Below are 16,730 nucleotides of genomic sequence, written 5' to 3'. Positions count from 1 at the left end.
ACCACCGGAGTCTCTCCCTGTAGGAGGCGGTATTCCCCACCCTGTCACAGGCGGGGCGCAAATTCCTTGGCTCCAGGACAAGCTAGGCGTTTTCCCTCCTGCAACTGCCCAGGGTCACACAACAGCAAGGCCCAGCACTGAAATGCAAGCCCACAGAAACACAGTGAAAAGAGTTCACCGAGCAGTATCTGGGCCGGAGTCAGACAGTGGCTGAACACCAGGCTTATCGGGGCCTCTCCTTGGAGTTCCTATTAAAAGTCTAGGCTGAAGCCCCTGGGCTACAAGAAGGCCCCCAACTCCACAGTTAGGGCCCCACACACCCGGGAAGAGCCGGACTGCATCTACAGGATTCACTGGTTCTGTGACACTTGTTCTGTTGCTGTTCCAGGCTGACACGTCTGAGCACCACTGCCAGACTGACGTGCCCACAGGGCAGAGGAAGTGTCAGCACGTCCCAGCAACGGCCAGGAACAAGCCCGGAAAATAAAAATAGAATCTGGGTAGTAAAAGTCTAACCCTTTTTTCCCCTTCGTGCTGCTGAGTCTAGCTTCACTCACTCACAGGGTGCCCTGTGCAGAGGCCTGGCCCCGGAGTTCCTAGTAGGAAAGGGTTGCTCCCAACACAGCAGCTCCCTGGGCTGTGTGCACCTGGCACTGACGTCTGGAGCCTGAGCAGCACAACTGCACCCACCCTGTAGGAACTCTGCCCTCTCCCCTTGATGAGAACCCTACCAAACAGCCTTTCAAAGACTTTTCGGGAGAGCATGGACTCTAGAGCAGGAGCTCCAGCCCCTCTCCCTTAGGCAGGTCCTAAGACACTCTGGGCCCTGATTGGATGCGAAACACCCACTCCTGCGAGGGTGTGGGAGGAGCTGCCTCCCAGAGCTGACCTGCCCACCCCAGGACAGGCAGCAACACCCCCAATTCCAGATAGGACTCCAGTGTGGGGACACTACTGATGGAGGGGAGGCCCCTGCCTCCTAGGCACGGGGTTCCCCAGAATTTGGGGTTCCCAGCTGGTACCTCTTTGGAAAGATAATTCTGTGCTCTCCTGGGCATGGAGAGGACTGAGAAAAAGGGAAACCCGAAGGGAGTGATTTTTGAAGCTGCCTTTCTTACCCCTTCAGTCAAGAAAGAGGCAGGAATCTCCCACTTTTCCCTTTGGGAACTCCCTGGCCCACCTCTCAGCCCCTGGCCCTCACTTCTCACTGAGGCTGGCCCCTGCTATTGGCTGGGGTCTGCTCTGTGCCCAGGCAGCCCAAGCCCCCGCCTCAGGCCAGAGAATGTGCCCCAGGTGGGGAGGATGTGCCTCCAAGCAGCCTTCATTTACTCTGTTGATGTTTATCTGCCACAGGGCTGCAGTTCTGTCTCCAGGTTTTGGGTTTGGGGAGCTCCAAATCTCCCTGTGGAGAGACACAGGGACTGTCTACACCTGGGAGTGCTTGGCTGTCTCCATTCTGCTCCTCATCTCTTTCCCGGGGGCGGGGGGGGGGGGGATTTTCAAATTCAACCAATTGGTGGGCGGATTCCCTCTGCCAAGGTGTGAACCAAAGGGTTAACGCAGCCACCCAGAAGTGGGTATGGGAGAGAAGAGCCAATCAGGAGGGCGTGGGGGTGTGCCCTGGGGGCTCATGAGGACAGCCCGGGGCACTCAGGGCAGCAGCTCTATTCTGCCGGTGGGCTGTCCCCGGGCCCTGGGAGGCCTTCTCCTCATAGCTCCTCTCCCGCATAGCATGATGGGCTCTGGCAAGACGGGGCACAAGGCCCGTAATAAGACTAGCCACAAGGCCACACACAACACCTCCGCCACGACCAGCAACCAGATCAGCACCAAGCCCAAGTCACGCTCCCTGCGCGCCGGCCTGCAGTTCCCGGTGGGCCGCGTGCACCCGCACTTACACAGGGGCCGCTGCACCGAGCACATGGGCACAGATGCTCCCATCTACATGGCTGCGGTGCTCGAGTACCTCAATGCTGAGATGTTGGAGCTGGCGGGGAACACGGCCCGGGACAAGAAGAAGACGCGGATAAACCCCCGGCACCTGCAGCTAGACATCCACCGCGATGAAGAGCTCAGCAAACTGCTGGGAGACGTGGCCATCCCCCAGGGAGGCGTCCTGCCCAACATCCAGCCCGAACTGCTGCCCAAGAAGACCAGCATGCCCAGGTGGCAGAAGGCACCACCGGCGGCAAGACGTCCACCCAGATCCCAGAGGAGCAATGAGGGTACCCCCTTCATCACGACCTCCGTCCAACCCTCCCCTCCTCAGCCCCTCACAAAGGCCCTTTAAACCTCTCACTAAAAGACCTTTCAGAATAAATGTATTTTTTCACAGCAACTCATCTCTCGATTTACTGGCGAGCAGTACAACTTGGAGCTTGGATTCGGTAACAATTTAAAAAACTGGAGACAGATGCACACAAAGAGGACACCATGTGAAGGTAAAGGCAGAGTTTAGGGCGATGCTTCTTCAACTAATGAGCACCACTGACTGCCTGCAAATCACTAGGCAATGGTGCTTGTTGGTTGTAGAGTTTCAGATTCTTGCTATTAGCCAGACCTCAGCAGGCATCTGCAGGTGCAATCCAAGGCTCAGTCTTCCTCCCTGGATGGCGACCTGCAGAGCCAAGATTTTAAACATCCCTCCTTCCTCCAGCCAGGGTTCCTTCTCCTGCAGTGTCCTAGTGTTAGGGCAGGCAGATAGCTAGATACGAGCAGAGAAAGGGGGACGCAGGCCAAATAGCAGGAATTGGGCAAATGGCAGGAGAGGGGCAAGGGGCCAAATGCAGGAACCCACACAGCATGAAAAGAACAGGGACCCTAGGCAGACAGAAAAAGCAGGTACCTTGGCACTGATAAGAAATCACACAATTGGGGGTGACAAGTGCCCTGGAGGCCGACAAAGAAAGGTGGGGAAAGGAATCTCTAGTGTCTGAATGTAGGCTTTTGCTCATTATGCCCTCATTTCAATAAAATTAGCCTTGCAGATTAGAAGTACCCGTCATGCACCGAGGCCAAGACACTTCCGATTGAGACTAAATATGGACAAAAATCCCTCCTCCCCTCAGGAAGGTGGAGCTGGGATGAAAATCAGGGACAAAGACCCCAAACGTTTCCCTCCCCAGTGAATATTCCGCCCATTCATTTTTACACCCCATGTAACCAGCTTGCCAAAGAAACTCAGCGCAGCTGCTCACCTGGGCCTGCCCGCTCTCCCCTTAGAGTGTCCTATCCATCCCTGAATAAACCCTCACTTTACTTAAGCTCCGTTCTTGCTAGTAGCTGGACCTCAGCAGGCGTCCGCAAATGCAACCCAGCTGAAACAGGCTTAGACACCTTCCAAGGCTCAACTAGTTCATCTTCCTCCCTGGATGGGGACCTGCAGAGTCAAGAGTTTAAACATCCCCCCTTCCTCCAGCCAGGGTCCCTCCTTGTCTCTGCATTCTTTCTACAGTGGGACAAGAACTTAATCAATGGCAACAAAAACATACACAACCTAAAGGTTGGGAGTTATGTTTTATTCAGTGGACGTTTCTGAGGACCTAGCCCAGGATGTGGCCTCTAAGCTTGCTCTGCGGGACTGCCCTGAAGAAGAGGGGAGGAAACAGGATGTACAGGAGTTTTTGCAATAAATACCAGGTAGTTGGAACATCAAAAGATTGCTGTTAATAAAGAAAACTAGATACCAAGGAATTGAGTGCTTTTCTATGTATGGGAAGGTGCTAAGATCTGGGTTTATTGAAATCATTTTTTTGACATGCACCCAGCTATCTAGGGCCAGTATCCTGTGTAACCCTGAGAGAGCTCAGGGGGCACCGTTGTGGGATGACAGCAGGCTACTTCTCTACACAGGTTTCCATGTCCCACCTGAAGTTCTCAGGACAGATGCCAGGCCTCTACCCTGGAGCCCACATCCGCACTAAAGCTCCCAGGACTGAGGCCAGGCTGGGTGTCTAACCAGGTCCCCACGTCCCCTCTGAAGCTCCCCAGTACTGAGGCCGGTTATGTAGCCAGGTCTCCATGGCCTCCCTGAAGATCCCATTACTGAGACCAGGTCTTTATCCAGGTCTCCATGTGCCTCCTAAAGTTCCCAGGACTGGCCTGAGTCTTAGTCAGGTCTACATGTCCTAGTGTTTGCATAACATGGTCAGGTCTAAATGTACTCAGTGTAGACAGAATACAGAGGAACCTAAATCTACCATGGAGACAGAACTTGGTCAGTTTAAACTAGCTTAGGGCTGCTCTCCCAAGAGGCACAGGTCACATGCATGGGTCCCTCATCTTAGGGCAGGAAACTCACCCCCGTGCAGGGACTAAGGCTTACACTGCTTGGAGAATCAATCAACATCGGATTCTGCACTTCACCCACATCAGGAAACTGAACGAAATCTTTCTGTCATGAAACATTTCAACATGCAAGACAAAAATGTTACCAATTTCTCTGGTCACGTGATGGTCAGGATCCAAGGGTAAGCCAGGAGCCTCTTGTAGTGCAGCCCAGTCTCCTGCAAGGACAGACAAGAAGTAGCGTGATTCCAGCATCCTGGGCTCCCAGCAGAAGGCGGCCCCACTGGAAGCCCAGGACAGGAGAGTCCTGCACAGTAGAGGCAGTGAGAATCTGTCAGTCCATTCCGACAGCAGATTCTGGGTGGAGTGCGCTCTGGCAGCCAAGCACACCACAGGCAGGTCCTGCTTCACAGCAGCATGTGCAGTGGGGAAATGGGGGCTGATGGTCACTACAGCACCCAGTCAGGTGACTTTGTGCACCAGGGCTGACGCCTAGAACCCGCACTTCACTGTCTTTGAGGGGAGAACACAGGGGAGAGGTTGGGGCACCTGATCCACCTTTACCTCAGAATGCTGCAGCATCCTTGTCAGCTCCCTGCATCCCTTGTCCTACAGATGAGACTAAACCAAAGGGGCTACGTGTCAGGCAGAGTGAGTGGTGGGAACCCTGTTGCTGATCCCAGAACTGAAACAGTTCCTAGCCTGCAGCTGGTCTCTGGGAGGGTTTCTAGCCCTCCAGCGACAGCTTAGACCCATGGAAACAGGAGGTGGGGTGAGCACAGGATCTCACAGGTGCAGGTAAGCAGAGCCTCCACAAACCTGAAGCCTCCTATGGCCCCAGGACAGCCCAGTGGGCTTCTTTCCTGGGCCTTAGGTCCTCCTCACGGCCTGTACAGAATGACTCAACAAATGAGCCAGGAGGGTGTCTGTGTGCTGGATGGGAGTCTAAACAGGTGCAGGGAGTCGGGAGTCCCTGGGGTGACCTGAGATCAAAAGGACAGAGGCTCAGTGGGTAGATATTTGAACCTGGATGCCTTGGTCTGCATCTAGATTTTGCCACAGGTTGGTGTGACTTCTTGGGTAACTTAGCAGGGAATAGAGACTTAACATATATGTGTGTGTACATAAACCTATCTACTGTCCACTCTGAACCTCAGAATAGTACTGTGCAGGGGGCAGGAATCACCCCCACACAGAGACAGAGACACACACACACATATGTATCAACCCACTGCCCCCACTTTCTACCTGCCCTAACAGGACCCCTCTTACTGGTTCATTCTGAGTTTTAAAAATGAGTCAACATACGTGACCTACTGAGAACAGGAACAGGCCTTTTTGAAAGCTCAGTGTCGGCTCTCCCTAAGTTACCAGCTTCTAAGATACTGATTACAACGACTTCTCAGAAGCGGAGTGGTTTCTGCCCACCTGACAACACTGAGAGTCAAGGTGGTCCATGGGTATACTGCTGCGACCAGACCCAGCCGGGGAGAGAATGCAGCACTCAGAGCCTTCAGGCCCAGGCAGGATGAAGGGGCCGCTATCGTGGCTGAACCTCAGACTCACCCAGGGGTGCCTCATGTTCATTCCAACGGAAGTGTGTATCTACATGTTCAGACCACAGATAATCCTGTGTGTAAATTCTCACACAGATCACAGGTCACTCATACATGTAAAACTCACATATAGTTCAGAACCCCCTAAGAACCAGGCAGAGGCCCATCCTTAGCCTAAATTTGACTGCAGCGCACCAACCAGAAACAGATAATGGAGACGGAAAAGCATCCTGGGGAGGTGACAGGAGGGGATTCTACATTTCACATTAGAGAGCGAGATGTTGACAGGAGTCCAGAACTTCCAGATCCTCCTGAATTTTGAGAAATGGTTCAAGTTCAAAAAGTTGTGTGGCCCCAGTTCCCACCCCAAGAAGGGTGTTTCCAGGAGACCTGAGTCCTGGTGGTGTCAGCGATGGGGCCTTCCACCTCTCCTTCCTCTTTGGACACAGCTCCTGTATCCTTCCCAACCGATTCTCTGGGGCACTAGGCTGCCGTCTGGAGTGTAGACAACACTCCAGGAAAGAAATTCTGTGTTCTGAGACAGGCAGGCTGACGGGGCTGTTCTCAATGTGGTTCAGATTAGAGAAGGGGACATACACCACCCTGAATGGCATGAAAGTTACTGAGGGAAACCTCATCTAAGGTAGAGTGGGGAGGCCGGAAGGAGGGCTCTTGGGCAGTGCCACTCAAAGTCAGTAACAGGAAGGACTGTCCATTACAAACCCCAGCAAGAATCATCAACGGGAGAGAACCCTCAATCCCAGGCCTCACCAGGAAATATGTTCCCTGCGCCTCCCGCAGGACACTGACCACCCCGGCCACTGAGCTAATGGGAAGCCATCCCCACTGTTTACTCAGGGCTCCCCTCCATCAGACCCCAAAACAGCACCCCTCACTCTCTTTCTGTATGAAATAACGTTCCTCTCCTTTGTTCATTGGATTTGCTTGGAGCTTCTGCTGTAGCCTGATTGTCCCAAACTGCAATTCTTTGTTGCTCCTGAATGAACCCACTTTGTGGTAAAATAACAGGCTGTTTTATTTTTTTAGGTCAAAAATGGGAAGAGCCCCAAGTGAACAGACAGAATCATCAAGTGTTTGGAAGGAGTGTACGTGTGAGGGCAGGAAGAGGGGTTGGTCTGTGGCAGAGGCAGGAAAGACCTGTGAGTAAAGCATCATAGAATGTTTTCAGTCTGGAGCTTTAGTTTTCAGCTCTCCTGAGTTACTTCTGTGAAAAGAGCCAGCCTTTTTCTCCTCCTATTCCGTGTATTCCATGACTCTCAGAGCTTCAGCCCAGGGAATCCACAGGGAGGTCTGCTTGGTGGGCTACGCTTCCAGGGCCTGGGGACCCAGCACGGGGCTGTGTTGTTGTGCTTTGCGCTCTGAGCTCCTGAGACATCCCAGGGAGAGTGGTGGGCTGAGGCAGTTTAAACAGAAGCATTTGATGGGACAAAATAAGCTGGTGGATACTTCTCCTCTCCCTGCGCTAGATAATTACCCACAAGAGGTGAAAACAACACCGCTGACCCTTGAACAACACGGGGGTTCGTGGCATTGACCCCGCCAATCACACACACCACGCAGGTGAAAATCACACATAACTTTGGTCTCCACAAAAAACTCAATTCCTAATAGCCTACTGTGGCCTGGAAGCCTTACTGATAATATAAGCAGTCAATTAACAAATATTTTGTATGTTATATGTATTATATACTCTATTTTTATCAAAAGTGAGCGAGAGAAGAAAATTAATAAGATCATAAGGAAAAGAACATTTACAGTACTGTAGTGCATTTATTGATAGTGTAAGTTTACATTTATCTGTTTACAGGATGAATTGTCTGTCAGTACGTCAATATTGTCTCTTGTGATACAAACACTGTAGATGTTACATGTATTACTAACACTAGACATCAAAAGTGAAAAGATGATGTGAAAGAATGCATATGTGTCTACAGGTATCAGAATTCATGCATTATATATAAAATAGATAAACAAGTTTATGCTGTATAGCACAGGAAAATATATTCAATATCTTGTAGTAGCTCAGGGCGAAAAAGAATATGAAAATGAATAGATGTATATTAATGTATGACTGAAGCATGGTGCTTGTACACCAGAAATTGACACAGCATTGTAAACTGACTATATCTCAATAAAATTTAAATAAATAAATAAAATTTTTTTAAAAAGCAAAAAAAAAGAATTCATGCATTCATAACAAAGCAGCAGCAATATGATTCTTTATGGTGGCCTAGCGTCATTGCTATGATTGCTTCATGGTACACTAATAAATACATCATTATAAAATGTTTATGGCATGTCATATTACAGTCATATTCATCATACACTACTGGAAACATTGTTACATTAAAAAAATCACTTCTCTGTGATGATAGGCTGATAAGCAGTTTCTCCAATTACGAGACTTAAAGACTGTATGGTAATGTAATTCTTTGAAAGCAAAGTTATAAAACCGGATGGAAATCACATTACTTTTATATTAAGCATCACTCACCTTGCCCCTATGGACAGGCTCTATCCACTTCAAGTCCTGCACATGTTCCACATGATGAACACCTAAGGATGATGATGATAACTAAAATGTCTACCCAGTTATTGCCACAAAATTGATAGATTTTCACACGAGCACACACACACACACACATTCACAACAGGTAAGTTTACTAACTGTATGGCATGATTACTTACTGTTTACTAAGTGGAGGTGGATCATCATAAAGGTCTTCATCCTCAGGTTTTCACACTGAGTCAGCTGAGGAGGAGGAGGCGTGGCTCTTGCTGTCTTGGGGGGCGGAGGTGGAGGATGTGGAGGGGGGGGCAAGAGAGGCCGGCACACCTGGTGTAACTTTATGAAAACACATCGTCGTTTCTGTATGAGTTTTCTGCTTTATTCATTTCTCTAAAAATGTTTGTATACCATAATCCCTCCACCGTTCATTTTAGTTTCAGTGCCCGTATCATTGAAGGAGCCATGTTGCAAAAGCCGTCAAAAGCAATCTTTGAAAACTCAGAATGCTTCTGTAGGATGGTCTGATGTCAATCTGTTTCCTGGCGCTGTTTCTTCTGCGACTTCCTCAACATCTGGCACTCGTCTCCATCAAGTCATCCTCTCTTAACCTGTCTGTTAGCCCTTGAATTGATGGTAGTAAATGACAAAATAAACTCACATCCACATATATTTTATGCCTTCATGGCGTATCTAGCTTTTTCCCGAACTTTCTGGGACATTTTTAGGCTACTGCGTTTGTCTGTGTGGTTTCTCAAATTGTCAGAAATATTCAAAATATTTCCAATATATTTATTGACAAAAGCCCACGTATAAATGGACCCATGCAGTTCAAACCCTGCTGTTCAAGGGTCACTTATACTCCCTTTTGATTGTTGTGAGGCCTGTCAAACAGCTAAGAAGTGCACAGATATCACCCAGACTGGAACCCCAGTCGTCTGGCCCCACACAGGAAAGGCGCACACCCCCCTTCTCCAAGGCCCATTCAGAACCACCGTGTGGAGAAGCACGTTGCAGAAGCAAAGGACGGCAGGAAACTGAGGGACAGAATCCATGAGTCTCCAAACAAACGCATTCTGGAAGATTCCTGCATCCCCGCAAGGAAAGCAAAGAAAACATAAGTCACTTCTCCGCACTGGGATCGGGCAGCTGGCGCTGTGGTCCCGAGGCCGGCGGAGCGGGACGTTAGCGCAGGTCGGGGAGGGTCCCGACGGGTCTCCACACCTCCCCAGGCCGGGCCTGTGAGCTCGCCCGCACCATGCGGGGTCTCGAGCCTCTGAGGGCCCCGGGCCCCGGGCCCCGGGCTCCCTCCCTCCCGACGGCGTCGGAGAACTGACGGGGGTCCTGAGCTTCCGGCCTGCGGGGTCGGAAAGACCCCTGCCCGGGGGCTTAACGCGCCTGGCGCGGCAGCAGCTCCGCAACTGCCCCGGCTCCTCCGGCGGTCAGCGCCTCCGGCCCTCGGACTCCAGGGAGCGGACCCCGGCCTGGTCGCCCCGCCCCCTCCTCTGCATCGGAGCCCCGCCCCGACGTGACGCCCCCCTTTCACCCTCCTCCTCCCCCTCTCCGTCACGCTACCCCGTCCCCACCTGCCGCCCCTGGCGCTCCCCGCTCGCCCACCGTCCCCCGTTTCCCTCTCAGTCCTTCTCGCTCCACCGGGCCCCTCAGCCTTTCCCCTAAGCCCACCGTTCTTTCCCTCAATCCGCCGCCCTCCCCGCCCAACATCGGCTTTTTCCGTCCATTGTCAGCCCTGTTGTCGGCCATTTCCGTCACAACTCGGCTCCCTTCGTCACTACGGTGCCCTACGTAGGCCACCCTCGGGCCCTCTCGGCCCTCTCCGCCAACTCTCGGTTCTTTCCGTTGCACCCGGCTCTTAGCTTGGACCAAGGAATTCTCTCTGCACGTTAAAACCTTGGGATCCACGCATATATAATCTGTGATTGTTCCTCTGTCTTTATTGAAATCACATCTTCTGGAAGGGTCAAGGGTAAAGGTCAACATCTGGGTCAGGGTCGGGGTCACAGGATCAGAGTTAGAGGGTTAGGGGTTAGAATTAAGAGTGTCAAGGTCAGGGTATAGCGTTAGGGTTAGAGGTCACGGTCAAAGGTTGTCAGGGGTTAGGCTTCAGAGTGTGAATGAATAATACTGCCAGCCATATCAGTAAACAAAGGATACTGTGGCCATCAAGTCATCAGCCGCTACCACCACCCTTGACAGTGAGCAGAGAGATCTTAGGATGGAAACAAGCAGGCAGCCTGGCCTCTGCAGCCACCCAAGTAGTGCCCCCGAGGGAACTCTGGGTGGGAAAGAACAGGATACTGGCCCTAGACAGCTAGGTGCGTATCCAAAGAATGATTTCAATAAGCCCAGATGTTTGCACCGTCCCGTAAATAAAAAAGTGCTAAATTCCTTAACTTGAGATATCTGCCTTTGTTTTTGTTTTTAGTTAACAGTAATCTTTTGATGTTCTGACTACCTGGTCTTTGTGGCAAAACTCCTATATATCCTGGCTCCTCCCCTCCCTCTTTGGAGCAGTCCCTCAGAGCAATCTGAGAGGCTGCCTCTTAGGTTCTGGTCCTCAGAATAAAGTCTGCAGAATAAAATAACTCTCAACTTTTAGGTTATGCATTTTTAAGTCGACAAGAGTCACATCAGGGTTAGAGGGTTAGAGTTAAAGGGTCATACTCGCATTCAGGGTAATGGGTCAGGATTGGTGTGGGGGTCAGGGGTTAGGGCAAGGGCAAAGATGAAGGCAAGACGCATTAGGGCTTCAGAGTTAAGTATTAGGCCTTAGGGTTAGGGTAGATTTAAACATAACTGGCCCTCTTCCCCCTCTTCCCTCTTCATCTCTGAGGCCTCTAGGATGGACAGGAGGCTCCCAGGGTCACATATGAGTGTGGGGTTGAGTTGGATCATTAGATTTTTGGCCTCTAGTCCTGGACTCTGATAGAAGATGAATGAAGTGTCCACCCTGGTCTCTGACTGTTTAAAGTCCAACGCAACTTCAGCCAAGGGTTGTTAGGGCCTCAGAGGTCAGAGTTTCCCTCTGCCATCCCCCCTGGCAAAAGTGAAGTTGGTTGTATGCTCTCTGGGCAGCCCCTGGTCCAGCATAGCCCTGACACACACAGGCACTCAGTAGACACGTGTGAATTTGTACAGGACTGGGTGCAGCCACTTGCCAGTCCCCAGGTGCTGCCTTTTTGAAGGCTTCTTGAAGGTCCTTCCTGGCACTGGCTGCATCCTTTGTCCCATCCAAGTAGGCAGCAGTTAACAGTCAGGCCTTTGACAGGATATCCCTTGACCCCTGACCACTCAGACAGGCATCTGTGTTCCTCCATCTCAGGTCAGTGTGGACCCTGTTAAGCCCCCCTGACCAATTACTGAGATGACTGTGCTGCTGGGCAACTGAACAGCCACCTGGGCAGTGTAGCATCCCCTTGGGACGCTTCAATTCTCTATATCCATGTGGTTGTCAAAAGGGCCTCCCCCTCAGAGCCTCTTAACCTGCCAAGAGAGGTAATTACCCTCCATGTGTTCAGTGTGGCCCTGGTTACAACAACCACACGCAGACTGTGGCCCTGCAATTCTTTGGCCTTCTAGTTGTTACAAACTTGACATTTACACTCATTAAGAATCAAAGCTATGGGAGCAAATGGGCCTTACAATGGGTGATTTTACCCCAAGGCCACAGGGTCCCAGGGAGCCACGTACGTCCACGGCCCAGTCCCTGTGGCCTCTGGAAAGCCATCTAACTGTGGATTCCATGTTATGGAATAATCCTTGAGCCTCCCACTGCTTCATCGAGTAAGAGTTTCCTTACCACCCCAGCTATTTTCTCTGCAGTACCCTGCAGCCTACAGATCTTCACCCGTTCACCAGAACATGCAGTGTTTCTAGACACTTTCGGCAGAAGCACCCCAGGCCTATGTAAGCAGAGGAACAGATTGGGTTCAGAAGCTGGAGCTCCCCAAGATCTTGACACTTGGAGGGGACCAGAGATGGCATCCCTGATAAGACATGTCCCTACTCCTTCCAGCCTCCTTGACCCCACTCAGGTCCAATTCTCAGAGGTCTTCATGGAAGGGTCCCCTTGTAGGGGCCTTTGATGTGTCAGATGGCCAGAATGTCACCCAGATACATGTGCTGAGTGAAGGGTCCCCCATCACGTCCCCAGCCCCAAACCATGAGATGCATGTGGGTCTCAGGAATGCCCTCCTCCAGGAATGAGGCCCTTTGTGTTCCAAAATGGCCTGACTGTGAGGGAGGGGCTTGGTGGGGGCTGTTGTCCATCAGTTTCTGGCTCTTCCATCCCTGTTTCTCCCGACAGGGGCCCTTGTAGGAAAAGCTTCTCAGGTTCTACTCTGAGGGAGGATTGCAGACTTAGATGTCCCCAGAGAGCCTGGGCCCAGGGGACACTCAGGGAGTGGGCGGATCCATGGCGAGCTGGGGAAACAAGCTCCATCCAAAAGGGCTCCCACCCAGCCCCAGAAGGGCTTGGTCCCGGGGGAATGTCACCCAGGAGACCAGAACTCCTCACTTCATATCAATACAAACAAACAAAGAAAGCCAGAAGCCTGGGTTTTTGTCCGAAATCTTCCAGTTTTTTAATGTTAGAATTAATTTAAAAAATCTAGATTTGCCCCTGGGACCTAGTTCAAGGCCCTTGGTTTAAGACCAAGGGTGAGCTGGGTGGCCACCCCGAGGCAGGGTCCAGGCTGGATGCTCTGTCACTGCACAGCCCTGGTGCCCATGTCCCTACATGGTGCCTCCTCATGGATGAACAAGGGACGACTTCATTCCCCAGGAACCAGCCCTCATACTTGGTCAGGCTATGGAGGGGTCAGGGCACTTCCGGGGCTGCCCTTTCCTTCAACGGATCCGTGGCAGCTGGAGCTTCAAAGCCCCACCCACATGTTCCCGCGCACCCCTCCCCCGCCCCGCCCCAGCATTGAGTCAGCCCTCTATGCACCAGCCTAGGTTTGCTCTGCGTGCTGAAGGTCTGGAATTACCTCCACCAGGGATGCATCCCTGTGAAGGAGAGCAAGTGTGCCTTCCCTGGAGCTATAAACCTGTATTGAGCTCCTGCTGTGTGCTTGGTCCTAGGTTGGGAGCTTGAGGGACTATGGCAAGCCTGGGCATCTGACCGCTAGAGACCAATTCAATCAGATGAGAAGGCAGTGATGTCAAGGGCTTCAAGGAGAAGGGAGGACACATCTGATGGGGGAGGAGGGCCAGTGACTGGGGCGGCCTCTTGAAGCAGCACCACGATGTGATCTAGTGGGGACAGCGGACAGGTGTGCTTGGTTGAACAGAATGCACAATGGCTCAGAAGATGCGGGGAGTAGGGGGGACGCGACCCTGTCCCTGCGGCAGGCCTCTTTCCCTGCTTCCTTGGTAATGATGGGCCTGGTGATGAGAAGAGCTCTTAGTAAGCCCTCCTGGGGCCCCGTTACTAGTTCTCTATTACAGACAGGACACTGAGACACAGAGAGGGAGAAGGGAACCTGCTATAACTCTGGCCCTATGGCCCGTGTCCTTTATAACCAGCTCTATGCTGCCAGCAGGGGTGCAGGCCTGGAATGGATGTTGAAATTAGCCTGACCCCCAGGGCCCCAGCAGATGCAGAGTCGCTCTCAGGAAACACCCCTCAACACCTACTTGCATACCCCCAGGGACAGGGACCTCATTGCTATTCCTGGAAGCTAGCTGGGCCTCCCTGTGGATTGGCCTGGGACAGCCCAGGAGAGCCTTGGAGCGGCCACAGGCTCCCTGAGGCTCCCTATCCCCAGCTGAGCAGCTCTGGTCCCCCTGATGGTCCCTGGCAAGGGCCTGATGACAGGAGGTGTCAGCCATGCAACCAGGTGTGCTGTGGAGATGAGGAAACAGTGGGCATGATGCACAAACATGTGGATGTTCAGGTATTCACTCAACAAACATCGACTCAGGCCTTGCAGTGTGGCCAGCCTGGCCCTGGGCCTGGGTGTCCAGCAGTGAATACAATGCAGCCCCTTGAGCCTCCTGGGAAAGCAGTGCTCAGAGAAATGGGCCCCCAGCACCCCCTACCTAGCTCCCCACAAACAAACACTAAGATGAGGCAGCGGCCTGGGTCCCAGTGGAGGGTGAAGGGAGGGAGAGGACACCCAGAGCAGACACTGACCACAAGCCCGGACACTGGAGCCCGATGTCCTGGGCTCACCTCTCAGAGCCTCAGTTTTGTCACCTGCGGAAAGGGGTGGTAACACTGGCCCCTGCCACACAGATTTCCATGAGAAGCCAGTGACCTCCTACTTCTAACCACACAGGACAGTGGCCACGGATCAGGCTGCCGCTCACCTCACAAGAGTCTATCCCCACTTTAAAGATGAGAAAACCAAGGTGGAGAGGGGTTATCAGACCAGCTCCGGCTCCCTCCTCATGCTCTGCTGATGTCCCCTTTCTGCCCAGCTCTCCTGCGTTCACCTCGTCTCTCTGTCCCTTGTAACCACCCAGGAAAATAGGTGTTAAGAATCTCCAAGCAAATTAATGCATAAATGGAGACAAATCCTCTCCCCACCTTGGGCTCTCAGGGCCATGGGCTGGACAGGGATATCGGGCTCCACTAAACTGTCCAGGAGGCACGGCATGTCCATCACCTCATTTCCACCCAACATGGAGAAGATGTGGGGCCAAGAACCAGAGGGTGCAGGAAAAACCCTGGGGTCAGGGTGTCGGGTGGGCAGGGTGGAGGCACAGAGAGGCCTCTGGAAGATAGTGATCAGTCAACAGAGATGTGGGGAATGAGGATGCCCGGGAGGGGCAGAGGGCCGAGTCCATCCCATGCTGGACCCTGAGTTGGGATGAGAATTGGGATAAGCCCGGCCCCGCCGAGGTATCCCCCTCATCCAGAAAAGGGGAGAGGAGAAGACAAGGAGACCAGTACAGATGGTCCCATGAGGGCCGATATCCAGGCCTCCTGGGGCGATGCTGAGACATGGGATCATGCGGCTCCTGGGAAAGGATAGAGTGTGGGCTGGGTGTCAGGTCTGCATCAGACCCCAGTGCTGCCCCTACCAGTTGTGCGACCCCGAAACATTCCCCGACCTCTCTGTGCCAGGCTTTTGAACCCTGATTCAGAGGACTGCTGTGCTTGGCACACAGTAGGCCCTCAACCAGAGGAAAAAGCCAGTCTTCCCAGAAGAACCTCTCCTCTTACTCCTCTTATGTGTCCCCAAGCAAACCCCATGTGCCACACGTCACCAGAGCTGATCCTTGACAAGCAGGGCAAGTGCAATCCAGCAGGTCCTCCCTCCTGCCTGAGGCCTTTTCCCTCCTCGGTGACAGTGGCTTGGTGGAGGTCTCAGCATCCCAGAAGTCTGAACTGAAATTTTGTGACCTGCGGGATTCCCTGTTTCACACAACCTGGTCTCCAGGTCCTTTCAACAAGGCATAAGAGCACCTGCTCAGTGTTTAGCTGCAAATCCTCCCTTCACAAATTGCACCATCACTTCCCGGCTGGGAGAGGCGAATTCCAGAGCACGTGACCATCCAACTGATGACTTCAGGGGAATCATGCCCGCCTACCACTCCACTCCTCAGAGCCCACTCCTAGAAGAGGGGTTAGTGATCCACGGCCATGCACAGTTTTATCGGAACACAGCTGCACCCACTATTGGAAACACGTGTGAGAAGGAGAGGCTCCTGAGCGCCTGGATCCCCGGCACCCATAAAGCAGAGGTCAGGACAAAAAACAGAAGGGGACAAAGCACTTTCAGGTCATACGTCTGATAAGGGGTTAACACCCAAAACATATAAAGAACTCCTACAACTCAACAGCTAAAAAAAAAAAAATTAGAAAAGAAAAAAGAAAAGAAAAAGAAAAAAGAAAAGCAATCTGCGTTAAAAAATGGGCAGAGGAACTGAATAGACATTTTTCCAAAGAAGACACACAGATGGCCAATAGGCACATGAAAAGATGCTCAACGTCACTCATCACCAGGGAAATGCAAATGAAAACTGCAGTGAGATGTCACCTCACACCTGCCAGGATGGCTGTCATCAAAATACAAGAGATGATAAGTGGCGAGGGTGTGGAGAAAAGGGAAACTTGTGCACTGTTGGCAGGAATGTGAACTGGTGCTGCCACTGTGGAAAACAGTACGGAGGGTCCTCCAAAAATTAAAAATAGAGCTATAGTATGACCCAGCAATTCCACTCCTGGGAAAATACCTAGAGGAAATGGAGGAGGGAGGGCATAGCTCAGTGGTAGAGTGCATACCTAGCATGCATGAGGTCCTGGGTTCAATTCCCCAGCACCACTATTTAAATAAATAAATATATAAGCAAACCTAATTACTTCCCCCCAACAAAACAATTTAAAAAGGTGG

The 16,730-nt window shown here is 52.0% G+C and overlaps 2 protein-coding genes across 4 annotated transcripts in view; one reads left to right on the top strand and one right to left on the bottom strand.

The window, feature by feature from the left end:
* PPL (periplakin) overlaps window positions 1-9,870 on the bottom strand; it is an 88,098-nt gene extending 78,228 nt beyond the window's left edge. Inside the window, exons 1-3 of one of the 3 annotated variants that reach the window (XM_074346348.1) lie at window positions 8,553-9,433; window positions 8,359-8,420; window positions 4,434-4,505 (exon numbers count right to left, since the gene is read on the bottom strand). Coding sequence is in view for 2 of the 3 variants with exons in the window: in XM_074346345.1 (XP_074202446.1) it covers window positions 4,434-4,505; window positions 8,553-8,592 (112 nt within the window). In the remaining variant the exon portion in view is untranslated. Of the gene's footprint in view, window positions 1-4,433; window positions 4,506-8,358; window positions 8,421-8,552 lie in introns of all 3 variants that reach the window. The other 2 variants (XM_074346345.1, XM_074346346.1) reach the window with 2 other exon arrangements.
* Window positions 1,284-3,585, top strand: LOC105064895 (histone H2A-like). The gene has a single exon (XM_074346363.1). The coding sequence runs from the start codon at window positions 1,580-1,582 to the stop codon at window positions 2,288-2,290; it is 711 nt and encodes a 236-aa protein (XP_074202464.1). The 5' UTR covers window positions 1,284-1,579; the 3' UTR covers window positions 2,291-3,585.
* Window positions 9,871-16,730: the final 6,860 nt, after the last annotated feature.

Source organism: Camelus bactrianus, chromosome 18 (assembly GCF_048773025.1).
Source record: "Camelus bactrianus isolate YW-2024 breed Bactrian camel chromosome 18, ASM4877302v1, whole genome shotgun sequence".
Lineage (NCBI taxonomy): Eukaryota > Metazoa > Chordata > Mammalia > Artiodactyla > Camelidae > Camelus > Camelus bactrianus.
Note: the sequence above shows the minus strand (reverse complement) of the source record. Positions and strands in the feature narration are given on the sequence as shown.

Coding starts and splice junctions, on each gene's coding strand:
- LOC105064895 (XM_074346363.1), top strand. CDS start 1,580: ATGGGAGAGAAGAGCCAATCAGGAGGGCGTGGGGGTGTGCCCTGGGGG.